This window comes from Onychostoma macrolepis, chromosome 05, assembly GCF_012432095.1.
Source record: "Onychostoma macrolepis isolate SWU-2019 chromosome 05, ASM1243209v1, whole genome shotgun sequence".
NCBI classification, from domain to species: Eukaryota; Metazoa; Chordata; class Actinopteri; order Cypriniformes; family Cyprinidae; genus Onychostoma; species Onychostoma macrolepis.
In genome coordinates this window covers 37,993,782-38,007,894 of record NC_081159.1, presented here as the reverse complement: position 1 = coordinate 38,007,894, position 14,113 = coordinate 37,993,782, and the positions used below count along the sequence as shown (strand labels likewise).

General features: G+C 35.7%; 2 protein-coding genes across 4 annotated transcripts; one reads left to right on the top strand and one right to left on the bottom strand.

Annotated features, from left to right (window-relative positions):
* Positions 1–139: 139 nt before the first annotated feature.
* Positions 140–6,178, bottom strand: ube2l3b (ubiquitin-conjugating enzyme E2L 3b). Of its 3 annotated transcripts, none has more exons than XM_058775491.1 (4): positions 6,038–6,178; positions 4,329–4,424; positions 3,540–3,726; positions 140–1,898 (listed from the first exon to the last, which is right to left on the bottom strand). In XM_058775491.1, exons 1-4 carry the CDS (start codon positions 6,062–6,064, stop codon positions 1,744–1,746), a joined length of 465 nt encoding a protein of 154 aa, XP_058631474.1. In that variant the 5' UTR covers positions 6,065–6,178; the 3' UTR covers positions 140–1,743. The 3 variants fall into 3 exon arrangements, with proteins under 3 accessions (XP_058631474.1, XP_058631475.1, XP_058631473.1); XM_058775492.1 differs by lacking the exon at positions 6,038–6,178 and adding an exon at positions 5,715–5,973; XM_058775490.1 differs by lacking the exon at positions 6,038–6,178 and adding an exon at positions 4,778–4,834.
* A 4,135-nt stretch (positions 6,179–10,313) lies between these two features.
* On the top strand, positions 10,314–13,279 carry ccl19a.2 (chemokine (C-C motif) ligand 19a, tandem duplicate 2). Its single transcript, XM_058775494.1, has 4 exons — positions 10,314–11,946; positions 12,254–12,374; positions 12,643–12,756; positions 12,941–13,279. Exons 1-3 carry the CDS (start codon positions 11,853–11,855, stop codon positions 12,746–12,748), a joined length of 321 nt encoding a protein of 106 aa, XP_058631477.1. The 5' UTR covers positions 10,314–11,852; the 3' UTR covers positions 12,749–12,756; positions 12,941–13,279.
* Positions 13,280–14,113: the final 834 nt, after the last annotated feature.

Below are 14,113 nucleotides of genomic sequence, written 5' to 3'. Positions count from 1 at the left end.
TATACGAGCACAGCAATTTTTCTGCACTATATATTGTATGTACTAGTAAAAACTAGAACATGCTTTAAACCAACCAGTTGCACCATAGAAATACATTTGCATGCCGAGCATCCAGCCTATTGAAACATTCATACAGAACTAGGTCAAAATAGCCTTTATTTGGTGAGTTCAACGTTTTGTCACATATTAGGGTTATTAACATGTTTATAACCTGTACGTTTCAGGCTATTAATGGCGTTTCAGAATAAGCTGTAATTGAAGCAACATTTTGGGGTCTAAGTAGTAGTCCTCATAAATATATAGTTTACTAATGCTAATATATTCAGGTTAAACAATCACTAAATGCTCAAGTTCAGATTTGATTTATCACACAAATCCGTAATGCTGTTTTTAACGGAGGAATCCCAGAAAACCTATTGGATTGGTTGATTTCGATTTGAAAACCCTAACCAGATCAGAAGTGCATTTAGCCAATGCTTGAGTGTAACATTGCTTGGCCTAACTTTTTTATTTTGGTATACAAACGGGGAGCGTTTTTTAAAGTCCGATACTGCATGAAAATAAGTTTTCAACAAGGCATTCTGCGAGAGACTTCACCCAAATGCAAAAGCAAATATTACTGAAACGTCTCGAACTAGAGAAAGCCCGAAGAACCTCTTTGCATTAAAAAGAGTGGCGTAAAAATGGAATATGACAGATATCCTTTAAAGAAACTGTAGAGAATGTTCTAGAAAACTCACGATCAACTACTGCGTTTATTCTGTGTTGGGAGAAAATGGGAATAATAATAATTCTCAGTAGCGTACATCTCGGTAAATCTAGGGGCCGTTTCCATGATTAAATCCAAATAATCAACAATATACAAGAATTTCCTATGAAACATGTTAAAAGAGATGTTTAAAATTAGTGCTCATCATGGAAAATTACGTTCACTCACACAAAGAGCATTGTTTTCATCCTTCCTTTTTTCATTTGTGAAACAAAAATGTATTTCATAGCAATATCGGCTCCTTTTGTTACTGACTTTACAGTGGTTTTGCCGATTTGAGGCTTGGTAAAGGGCTGAAAGTAGCCTGTTCCTTAGACATACCGTGCAACCCAACAAGTGCAGTGAAAGTAAAAACGTTATATGAAATAATCTGTCGCTGCGTAACCTCCATTCCTCCTTTACGTCTCCTTTTTTGCTTTGCGGAAATCAAAGAGCACAAATGTAAGAAGAGGGAACAACATAATAATAATAATAATAAATGTACATGATAAATTACAATCCATCTTTGTTTTAAATGAAGCGTCACTTCCAAAAGTAATTTTTGAAAGTTTTGTGTAATAATGCAATGATTCATTTTCTCATTACAAAAGGGACAAACAGCATTCGTTACTGAAACGCCCTGTACAATTTTCAACTTCGTCAAGTTATCCTCTAACCAAATTTTGATGCTTTCAAAGTTGAGAAAGGAAAAAATAAACAACATAGTAGAAAGTTAGTAAGGGCCTCAAGCTAACACCAGAAACTCAGATCGGATGTCCTCGCGGCGTCCTGCTTCAAGACGGAGGCTGCAGCTGCGCTGTACTTCTCCAGCTCGACTAGAGTGACATGTGGAAAGGAGAGGAGAAGGAGGGAAAGCGGGTGGGAGGGAGGGAGAGTGGGAAGGAGGGATAGAGGATATCGTTTGGGCAGTAGAGCGAGGGGAAGAGGATCAGAGGAGTAGGAGGGGTCTGGGGCTACACACTTGTCTGGTATTGTTAGTCCACTGGCCGCTTTTCGCCGTGTTTCTTTGTAAACTCTTCTGCATTCTTAAAGAATTTTTTACGGTCTTTTGAGTATTCTTCTGCTAGGTCGGCCCTCAGAGGGTGTTCTGGCTGTGGGTCGTTCACCAGGGCAATGAGCGACTGAATTACTGTAGGAAGAAAGGGAAAAGAATGTACCTTATCATTGGTTACAACAACAAAAAATTTATTATTAATTAACTCAATGTATTTATTCTTATTTCTTACAGTTCTAGACCCTGTAGTTTAGTGAGAGAGAATTATATACTCTTCATCAGTGTTATTTTAGTATCATTGAGATACTGTTATAGTTTTTAATATTTTGATTCAGCTTTTATTTTTTAATTTTTTTTATTTTAGTTAAAGTGCCTGTGTCGTTTTTTTGTAGTTTTATAATTTATATGTTTATGTAGTTTTTTAAATTGATGTTTATTTTGGTTTTAGTTATTTTATTACATTAAGGGAACTGTCACATTGGCAACAAGCTGAAATAAAAAGTTTTTTAGATTTTAAGCACGTGTATTTTATTTCAAAGAATTATATTTTTTTATGGTTTTAGTTTCAGTAAACTATAACCCTGGCCCTTATCTTTTGTATATCCTTATCTTTAGTCTATCCAATGTTATTTTAGTATCAATTAGATACCATTATATTTTTTATTAATAGTTTAAATTAGTTTTCATTTTTATACTTGGTTAATGCATGTCATCAAGTTAAACCAAATGAAAATGAGAAATGTTTCCTTGGGAACTAGCTAAAATATGTCTCTCTTTTATTTCAGTTATTTATTTCAAGAAACTTTTTTTTTCTTAAGAGTTTTATTTAATTATCTATGTAATGTTTGGGTAGTTAATATTTCCCCTGTAGATTGCTGCAGGTGATAGGAAGTATAAAAAAAAAAAAAAAAAAAAACGTTACCAACATATCTAACCAAAAGGTAAAAACAAAAGCCTAAAACGGAGATGCTAGTTATTCAAGAAATAAGAACCTCAACATGTTTATTCCATAAGATAAAGCAAAACATTCATCTACACAGCTTTATAAACTAGGAATTTAGTACTGCATGATCTAAACTTGTTCAGAGCAATCTAGCTTTCCGAAGAAATGAGATGTCACAAGAATGCTGTAGAACAAATTGCATACATGTTGAAAGTTTGAACGCATCTAATAACAGTAAATAACAACTGCAAGACGAGAAGATACAGTAAAAATAGTAATATTGTCCAATATTATTACAATTTAAAATAACTTTTTATTTTTAAATATTTTAAATTTATTAATTCTTGTGATATAAAATCAGAATTTTCAGCAGCCATTAATCCAGTCTTCAGTGTCACGTGATCCAAAGATTAATTTCTAATTATCAATGTTGAAAACAGTAGTGCAGCTTAATATTTTTATAACAAATGTCTTGTCACTTATTCAGTAAAATTGTTTTATTAAATTCACCGTTAAATCATTCCTGTAATTTAGTCAGAGAGAGCTAAATGGCCTTTATCTTTACAAAAACCAGAATAAAAAAAATAAAAAAAACATTGATGAATCCAAGTCTTTTGGGTAGCTGATTAAAGAAATAAAGGGTGTTGCCTACTATATAAACAGATGGACAGTGAACGCAAACATCATCACAAAGCCTTCTATTTGTTCATGATTTCTATATAATGAAGTGACAACAGGACCGAGAGTGTTTATGCACCAGGATCAACCGAGCTTTAGCAGTCTGACTCATGTGGCGCTTTCAGGAATACTGCGACAACTGCAGCGCATCTCACCTTGGTCAGTTTTGGTGGCTGGTTTCCAGTTCTCTGCACTAATGACAGGCAGGCAGACCTGTCCCTTCTCGTCAATGTTGGGGTGGTAGATCTTCGTTTTGAACGTGATCTTGGGTGGCTTGAAAGGGTATTCTGCAGGGAAGATGATCTCGATCCTGAATGCCCCTTTGTCGTATGGAGGGTTGTCCTGAGGGAGAATAAGGTAAATGAGGTGAGCGCAGCTCAGTCTATAATGTATACAATTACAAACAAATCGAGGACAGAAGCGTGAATGCATGAGGTATGAGATCAGATGTGGCTGATTGCATTATGAAATGCATGTATATTGTCTAGGTCTAAATGTAGTATAGCTCTAAAATGGCCAAGAAATTTGTTCAAAAATATTTTGAGGTTAATCAATGTGCTCCAACTTTTTACTACGAAGTGCCAAAAATCAAACTTGAATAAAAGCTATCGACCGAAAGTAAATGTTGCTTTACATTCAACAACAGTATATTAAAACACACACAAATCAAATTCACTCATATTCTCTGTGTTTGCAAAAATGCAAATTACAATGCAAAATAAAAATGATTTAAAAATGTTTAAACAAAATAGAAATGAAGATATGCTTCAATGGCCACAAAAATAAAATAGGTCACCACAGGCCAACTTTGGCCTGCAGGTTTGGGCATCTCTGTCAAATCCTAAAGCTGTTACAACATACCAATTCTTGTCTGTATACTTTACACATGCAAATAACATGTAAACAATTCATGAAAGATGTATGAGCATTTACTAAACACTTACTGGAACAATGAGGCCTTGCCATGTCAATATGTTTGATTCGTCGACTTGAATGTTACGGAAATTTTTCATCCCAGATTTGCGGATTTCTTCAAGCTCCTGATAAAAAGGGTTGGAAAGAAGGATGCGTTAGATAATATTCTTGCGGGTTCGCAACTTCTACTTGTCAAAGAGAAACTTTGAGTTTTAGCTTAGGCTAAAGAGTCTCTCCAAATAGCACAATCGCCATTAATTAGGTATTACCAAAGCGCAAACAAATGAATTAGGAATTACACTTTACGACATTAGCCAGAACCTTCTGTGTGTCTTTATCATGATCATCATTCCCAAATGTAATGTGAGCCAGGTCTTGACCTAATGAGTAGGAGAAATGACCCCTTCCTCAGCAGCTTACTGTAAATAACTGACCTGAAGTACAAGTGTGTGTGCATTAAAACAACAACAAACCACACCTTAAATGTTTGAAGTGCATCCAATAACCATTCCTCTAACATGGGCTGTTTATGATCACTATTTAGTCTCACATAGGGCTGCAACTAATGATAACTTGATTAATCTGTCAATTATTCCCTTGATTAATCAGGTAAAAAGACCATTTTTAAGTTATAGTTTGAATTTATAATCAAAATGATAAAAATGCAGTAAGTCCTTACTGTATTAAATCAAAACATCAACTCCATGTCCAATAATAAGTACTATAGTAAAAGTGTATGTTTTACTGCCCTGCAAGGATTACCCATTTCCTTCTATTGCCACTGGGAGTTGATTGACATTTACAGCCATTCTTATCTAACAAGGAAGTAAACTCGTTCAAATGGTCACTGTGACACATACAACCAGTCCACTAACTGTACATAAACACCCCAAAACATCAAAACCGCGTCAATTCAGAGAGTTTAACCTCCGAAAAGGTTTGGTCAGACACATCTAGGTGGCTAAATACTAGTTATTCACGAGTTGTGAATGAAGGGATTTCGACAAGACGGAAGTTTATAAAGCGAAAGCTTGTTGTGAAGACACTTGCAGTTTCGTTTTTTTTAAATCAAGGGCGTTACTACAACTAACCACCTGAAACTCACTAAACCGACTTATTTAAGCAGTATTCTACTTATTCGTGTTATTTCAAGTTTAAAACGTATAAAGGACGGCGATTTCAGCTTAAATGTGACGGATGTGGCTGGTTTGGGGTCTTTGAGTCATGTCTAACGTCACTGCAGCGGTGTTAAGACAGCATTATTCGGTTAAAAACATGATTTTGTTCTTATAACGGTCGACTAAATTATAGCTATTGTATTCAGATGATTCAGATCTGTTTGAATCAAACGAATCCGTTGTGACGGAACTCATCGCATTAGACTCCTGTGCGTTACATTCCTGTCATTTACTCACGGTCAATGAATGAAAGGACTTGATAAAACACCGAAGCGTACTCAAACGTGACTTTTAACCCCCTATCTCCCCGATCTCGACCCTAAAATCCTGTTCGAGAGTCGCGCGGCCTCCACCGGCGCTTTTCCTCCTTCATGTTTGGAAACGCGAAGCGAGCCGAGTCATCGAGTGAGAGAACCGCTCGAACCAACGCCGATCAAGCATCAACGAACGATCAAATCGCCTTTTCTGCGAGCTAAACTTTATGTTTAAACCCCCATCGCGTCGTCGTATGTGCTTTTTCTTTATTTGCGGTATAAAAAGTATGAGGTTTGGACGTCTACCTTGTGTAGTCTCCTGCTCGCCGCCATCTTGAATCTTTCAACTACTACCAGAATGCACCGCGCGGCGCAGCTTTGGAATCATGAGCTCGTCTGCGTTTTTAAAACTTCGGATGATCTGGGATCAGATTTAGTTTTCGAGCACAACCCACACAACAGGCGAGACGAGAGCGCGTAACGTTATAATGATCTCAGGTCAGCACCCGTGGGTACTTTCCATTACAAAACGAAAGAAAAATGCCATTTATTACACTGTGAATGGAATTGATTTCCCCATAATTTAGTCAGCCTTTATTATTTACTTATCTCGAAAATTTATTAAACTAGGTTAACGAACAAATATAACGGTTACAGTAAACTTCGGAATGTAACTTTAGGTGTGCCGGTAGAGACATGCAACATGCAATGAACGCCCTTGACAAGGAAGTGCGTTTTCCGGATTTCTAGTTGCGCGCTACTTTAATGACCACGCGATGTCACTCCAGAGTTAGGAATAATAATGCTAAGTGGTTATTTGATGCAGAGGGTTTATTTCATTTAAGTGAAATTTGAATTATTTGGCACCTTTTACGTTGGCTTGCCAAACCGCCATAAAACACCAGAAGAAGAATTGGCCTACTTGGGACATAAAAGATGGCCCTGGTCTTATCTGGTTTAAACTGTTCTAAAATCATTCAACAGACCAGTCTGACTAGGCTAGGAGACTAGCCAAGACCAGAAAAACACTATCGGCCGGTTTAGCTGGTAGGGCTTTTAGTAGGCTACATCAATGAGAATGAGAGTTCAAAAACAGCTGGTAATCCACACCACTTTAGTACATCATTTTACCTGTTTTAAATAAACAAATCCATCATCAAGTCGTTTTTAATTTACATGTAAGAGGACAACAGGGGCCTTTTTGTGGATTACTTGTGGATTATTGTGATGTTTTTGTCAGCTATTTAGACTCTCATTCTGACGGCACCCATTCACCACAGAGGATGCATTGGTGAACAAGTGATGCAATGCTAAATTTCCCCAAATCTTTTCAGATCAAGAAACAAACTCATCTTAGATGGCCTGAGTGTATGTAAATTTATTTCATTTTTGTGCAAACTATTCCTTTAATATATGATGTATAACTTAACTCTAAATGGCTTCAAGCTATATTTCAGTTTAGCGTAAATGCTTGTCAGTACATACGACAGTATACACTTTAACCATATTTCAAAGGCAATAGAAGTATTTATGAAATTACATATAAAATGTACTTCAGTCTTACTTAAATATGTCAAAAACATCTTATGTTAAAGTAATTGCATTAAATATAGTGCTATCAAACGATTAATCACGATTAATCGCATTCAAAATAAATGTTTTGCTTACAAAATATATGTGTGTGTGCTGTGTATATTTATATAAATACACACACATGCATGTATATATTTAAGAAAAATGTTATATTTGTATTTTAAATATATTTATATATAATATAAGTTATATAAATATATACATGTAAATACATGTAAATATTTTCTAAATATATACTGTATCTGTGTGTATTTATATATGCATAATAAATATACACAGTGCACACACACATATATTACATAAACAAAAACTTTTATTTTGGATGCAATTAATCGCGATTAATCGTTTGACAGCACTAATTAAATATAAATTTAAACTATAAATCATTTTCATTTAATTTTACATAACATGCAATGATGTCTGAAAACATTATTCAGTTTGCACTTACGTATTGTCTTTTAAAGTATATTATTTTCATAACACAGTGCACTTCTTTTTCGCAAGGTACCATCACTATACTGTTCCTGTCAAAAAAAAGCAACTTCAACCAGCCTTGTGTGCGTTCCTCAAAAGCCTCGTTAGCCAATGGCTGTGAGTTCCGCTGAGCTCTTTTGGTTACGACGGAACTTGTGACCATAGTTACTTTTGGGTTGTTGGCTGCTTTTCGAAAGATTTAATGTGGTTCGATTTTGCACGTCAAATATGCTGTCAGTGAAAAGCAATGAGAAATATTTTACATTTCAATCATATGCATCTTAACACATCTAAAGCTGGACAAAAATCCAAATACAGATAGAGCTGAAATGATCTACAGAAGGAAGTTTGCGTGGAACCTGTACATCAATGTGTGGGCTGTTTGTGTGCAGGTGAAATGCAAGTGTGTGTGCATTTGTGTTTTTTTGTGTGGTTTGGTTTGTTTATTTGTTTAATCTTTTCTTGTCACAGGAGCCCATACTTTATTGCCAACATGCTTCCCAAACCAAGGACAGATATAAAGTGGGATTGCATGCTCCCATGGTTTCCTGTAAACCACATGACTGAAACGGCTTGATCAGACTTGCTTCCCCTCCAGCAATTTCAGGTAAAGACGGGCTGTTACAGATGGGAAACACTAACTGTCTTTCCACTTTTGTTGTGTTTAGCATTCAAAATGCTTCACCAATTTTACTTAATGCATTAATCCATTAAAATCAATGCTTTACATTTCAAGATCAGTCACTTTAGTGAGAGACTTTAACTTGAATGACTCGGATAACAGGGCATGAACATGTAAACACAGGTAGGCTATACAATTGCAAAGAAAACACCTGTCAAAATATAGGATTGAAACATATGATCTAACCTAAATTTCAATAACAATATATTTATTTTAACTTCCTTGCAGTAACGACCTGCTTCAGGCAGTTTTGGAATTGTAACTAGGTCAATTATTGCTCCTACAGCTTAAAACCTTAATGATGAGTCTTAGAGCACCGATGTAGCAAAGTAGGTCAGAGACCTTTTAGCCCCAAATTCAAAGAAAGACGCTGAAATCACAGATATTATTTCCAAGAGAAGTCTCTTATTATGGATTGAGCTTAAATGTAATGGTTTATAATCACACTGAAAAGATTTGGTGTAGAATCAGTTTTCAGTCAGATTGCTAGCAAAAGTCATAAACAGTTAAACAAAAACATGCTATAACTTCCTCAAAACATTGTGGGAACAATTAGCTTGTAGCTCTCTGGAACAGTTGAAACAATTTTAAAAGTATTTTTATATTGTGCCCACTAAATTTGTTTCACTCAGACCCTCTTTCTTTCCACATTATTAAATCATTTTAAATCAATATTTCATGCCTGAAGTTCAAGGCTTTCTCAGCAAAATCAATATAGGGGTTTTCTATCAGCCTTTGTGGTTTGTGAGTGGTCATCATTGTTGGCTTTATTGCTCTAGATTACGGGAAGGTTTGCCACTTCCTCCAACACTGTACAACTGAGAAACCACTGAGGGTCTTTTCCTCCTAGTGAAAGTACATTTTGTTATCCATTGCACTGTGGATAAAACTACACACGTTTGTCCATTTTTGGGTTAATGCCTTAAGAATGTTTTGCAGTGCTTTCAGGAAAATCACACACCTTTTAGCTGCAATGAGATGGATCTCAGATTGCGTTGGTTTTGTTTGCTTGGTACATGATTGCTGATAACATCTTAGATTTGGATAAGAATTCAACTTGTCTATTTTTCCAGATAGAATAACCGAAATTTAGGAGCTTGCCGAAATTTAGGATGTCTTTCCTGAAACATGAGTGGAATGGATTTCTGTGTAAATAGTTTGTACGTAAAACCTTTTGGATTCAAGAACCACGCACCAAAATGTGTTCTACTTGTGTTTCATGAATGGGGTCTTTTTAACTATGTTCTCACACATGTGCTTTACAGTACTGGGGGAAAAATGTGACCTGTCAGTGCAAAGGTCACAATCTAGCTATATCAGATCCTTTTGCAATAGCAATTTCTTAAAGAGTAAAGAAAAATTGTATGGAAAAAGTGATTGTCTAGCATAGAGGTACACTCCTGGCCAAGTCAAAAACTGATAAATACTTAGCTTTTATTGGTGCACATTTGAACATTTTAACCACAAACCACTAGTCAGGAAATTAGCAAGAATTGCACAAATACTGTAGATTATGTAATTTAGTACAGGATATCATTTCCCTTTATTTTTAAATGTTTTAAGCCATGTGGGTAAACTTGCCAATTACTTTTTAAGGAAGAAGTGTCAATGTTGTCCCACTCAATGTTGATGGTTTCAAACAGTTAGTAGTTGAAAATGTCTCCCAGTTAGTTGGAGTTTAATGTGAGACCAAATAGGGTTCAAATCTGGACTCTCACCAGGCCAAAAAACAAGCCTGACGGACTTGTTTTCAAACTGCTTCTTGGTTATCTTTGCAGTGTGGGCAGGAGCATCTTCTTGTTGAAAAAATAACATCTGATCATTCCTCTTTAGATAAAAACTTTTCAGTTGTGGGAAGCAAGCCATTCTGCAAAATTCTCTTATACGCAATTGACTTTTCACAGTGAAGCTGCTCACCAGTACCAGCATCGCTGTGGTAGGTGCATTCAGATCTTCAAACACACCGCTCTGGTGCATCACCATACAACGAGTGTTTTATCATGATGAATCACTCCACATAATTCTGCTGAACCACTCTAAGTCAAACTTTCCATATTCTGCTGAAAACTTATTTCTGTCTTTAATGTTTTTCTTAAACAGCTATGGTGTGTTTTGCTAATTTCTTTACCGGTAACTGTAAATCGGATCATAAAAAGATTCTAAAGAGAAATTTGAAATATTATGGTGCAGCCACATCACTGTACCGTGGTTTTAACACTGAACTTTTTTTGTTAATTCTGACATGAATATGATAAGTTATTGGCATGAATAGACTATGCTGTTTTTGGAAGGCTACAGTAAATCAGAGCGGTAAAAGTTAAGTTGTGCTTTCTTAAAAACGAAACTGAGTAGTGCGTATATGGGTGGAGGGCATTTCTTTTGAAAAAGAAGCAAATGAAAATACCTTTTCATTTAGCAGTTGAGCTCAGGTCAGTGTTGAATTGTAATTGCACATTTCCCCTTAGTCTATTCACAATAGTGATGCTCTTGGCGATGTTGCTTCACGGAATAGCACACACCCTTGGATCTGTTCCAAGCTCGCTAATATCAAAAGACATTCAAACTATTCATTATTAAGGTAATGACATGTTTGGATCACTTTAAACACGCTTTTGTTGAACAGGAACGTTTGCAAAGGTCTAGATTATGCACATTATTTCTGTCTCCGCTAAAGAAATTTGACACAAATTTGGGAAAATTAATTCTGTCCATCAGTTTCTAAGAATTTTAAGAAATAGAAATTTTAAGAGCATGCTAAATTGAAATACAGTGGGGCCATTGAAAATCTGGGATTAAAAAAATGTAAATCTGCAAAATGTTTTGGCCTGTGTGCATATGAATTATTATAAATCAGATTATGACTAGATAGATATGCAGATAATTCAATCTATAATATTGAGTCATATGCACATACTAAGAAATTGCACATTATTTCAATTCGCTCCTATTGCTAAGCACATGAATTTTATATTGTAAAATAAAATAAAAACTGTTGTAATCTAGCAGCAGAAATCAGATTTTGGTAGTTTCTTTAGTGAAAACGAAAGTTGTGAGCATCAAACCGTTATGCAACTCTGTTAAGAAAAACCCTTAATATTTCTCTGAGAATTCAGCTGGATTCGTGTGTGTCCAGATGTTTATGAGCTGCTAAATAAATGCTAAGGTCATGCACCCCTGCAGACAATTCTACGGGAATAGAGGGGAGAAAAAATGGTAAAGAATGTGGGAATGATAAGTGGAACTGATGCATTTACAAGATAGGGGTGGAGCAAGTACGGTAAGTCTTAGCTTGAAAGTGAAAGTTTGCAAATTTTTTTGTGTATAAATATCTGCACCTGATACCTGCATATCACACCTGTGCACAATTGTCTGATGATCGTGTGGCGACCAAACACAAAGACAAGAATGCAGACCGCAACAGTAACTCTCCTGGTCATTGCTGCAGTCCTCTGGGGCAACACTGAAGGTAAGACACCTATTTCAAGGAACACATCTTGCAGCTAGCTTCTAGGAAAGCATCCTGCAGCATTTCAAACTGAAACTTTCTCTGAATTCTGGCTGCAGCACAGGATTAATAAATAAGGAAAGTGCCATTCTTGGCTTTTTCTATGCTGGCTTGCTTTTCTTAGTTATAGTAACTGTGGGAGCAAGTTCCCGTAAGTCCAGAAATGCTCAGAAACAGGCCAAGTTTTGTTCTTGCACGGGGTCAAATGCATATAGAGTGGAGGGGTTTTCTGTGAAAAGCGTTGCTAATGCCATCCTTTCATTCTCAGCTTTTTCAGACGCAGCTGTGGACTGCTGTCTGACCACCAAGGACACTCGTATTCCAATACATATTGTTGCATCCTTCTTTCACCAAACCACAGCGAGTGGTTGTGCCATTCCAGCTACTGTGTAAGTTCCAGTTCAGGTTCTTTACTGGCATTTATGGTTCCATGAAGAAACTTTAACATCCATGGACCTACAAAAGGTTCTTTATAAAAATGTTCTTCATACAATGAAAAAGGGTTCTTTTAAGAACTGTTCACTGAAAGGATTCTACCAAAAATGGTTCTTTATGAAAACCCCCTTTTGGAAGCTTTACTTTTAAGAGTTTTGACTTTGACATTGATTCTAAACTAGGTTTATATTAATGCATGTTTCCTTCTTTCTGTTCCCATAGCTTCATCACAAAAAAAGAAAAGAGACTGTGCGCTCCACCAGAGAAAAACTCCTGGATTACCAAGATCATCACACACTTAGAGAAGAAGAAGAAACCTTCTCAGTAGGAACACAGGTACAAAAAAAACTTCCCCTCTTCAAGCTCTTACTTCTGCTCTCATTAGTTCTGTGACATCTCACAGACATCTTCAAAGCTAAATCAGACATTTAGCAGAAGTTGTGCAGTTCTTCTTCCTTGAAACCTTTTTCTGACTCCTGATAACAAAAATGTAATCTGGTTTCGTTTTCCTGCTTCACAGATGGGAGCCGAGCATGATGACCCTGTAACTGCACTGAGCAACACTTACACTGACAGACAGGAAGTGACTAATCATTAACTGCCACAGTGGGTTTTAAAAGTTATTTACAAAGTGTTTTAGAAACCATGCAGATTTGGGGAGTGCATGGTGGTCAGACTTTGTAAATTATTAAAAGCGGATATGCTGTTTGTTTATATTTGACTGTATTGTTTTACTGTAGCAATTAAGTCTCATTCATTTGCATGAATTATCCTGTAAGCTGTGTCTGTATTTTTAGAACTTCTATTAATGTATGTAACATACTTTGTATGACTGGAATTTTTCTAAGAATGTTTTTTAAATAAATTCATTTTGTTAAATCTCCTGTGCACTACAATTATTTCATTTAAAACACCTCACAGTTATGGATGTTTATAGTAATATGCCTTATTCAAAAGTCCTGTTCAAAAACTTGGGCTCAGTAAGATTTTTTGGATTCTTTACAAAAGCCTCTCATGCTCACTGAGGCTGCATTAATTTGAGTAAAAATACAGTAAAAGCTGTAATATTGTGAAATATTTGTACTGTTTAAAATAAGCATTTTTGTTGGTGAATGTAATTTATTCATGTGATGTAAATCTAAATTTTCAGTAGCATTACTCCAGTATTTGGTGTCACATGACCCTTCAGAAATCATTCGAATATGACACTTTCTTTTTTTTCAATTTTTTTTGATCAATGTTGAAATCAGTTGTGCTGCTGAATATTTCTCAGAAACCGTCAAACGTTTTTGTGAGGGCTCTTTTTTTGAAATAAAAAAAATCTTTGTAACATCACTTTTGATCAATTTAATCCATGACTGCCCAATAACAATATTAATCTCTCTTTTTTTTTTTTTTTTAATCTTACTGACTCCAAACTTTTGTATGATAGTGCATGAAATGGCAGAAAATTTTTCTCATTTTAAATTTAGTAGATGCCTGTAAATTTTCACACAGCAAGTAATAACGATACCGAATGTTTATTCACAAGATTGCTCTCACAATCAGACGTTTGAGTGATGACGATCCTTGATAAGCGGCACATAAAAAGAGTGTGTGCCACCTGAAATTGCTGGGACTTTCCTGTCTTATTCAAATGCACAATGCCAGTACTGCATAAAAAGGCATGTTTACACCCACAATACTTTTAGAT

Excerpts from the sequence above, each read along its gene's own strand:
- ube2l3b (XM_058775490.1), bottom strand. The coding sequence starts at position 4,819 with ATGTTAGAGGAATGGTTATTGGATGCACTTCAAACATTTAAG. Across the intron at positions 4,425-4,777 it reads ATGCACTTCAAACATTTAAG|GAGCTTGAAGAAATCCGCAA; the intron begins GTGTGGTTTGTT and ends CCTTTTTATCAG. Across the intron at positions 3,727-4,328 it reads GGCAAGGCCTCATTGTTCCA|GACAACCCTCCATACGACAA; the intron begins GTAAGTGTTTAG and ends ATTCTCCCTCAG.
- ccl19a.2 (XM_058775494.1), top strand. The coding sequence starts at position 11,853 with ATGATCGTGTGGCGACCAAACACAAAGACAAGAATGCAGACCGCAACA. Across the intron at positions 11,947-12,253 it reads CCTCTGGGGCAACACTGAAG|CTTTTTCAGACGCAGCTGTG; the intron begins GTAAGACACCTA and ends TTTCATTCTCAG. Across the intron at positions 12,375-12,642 it reads TGTGCCATTCCAGCTACTGT|CTTCATCACAAAAAAAGAAA; the intron begins GTAAGTTCCAGT and ends CTGTTCCCATAG.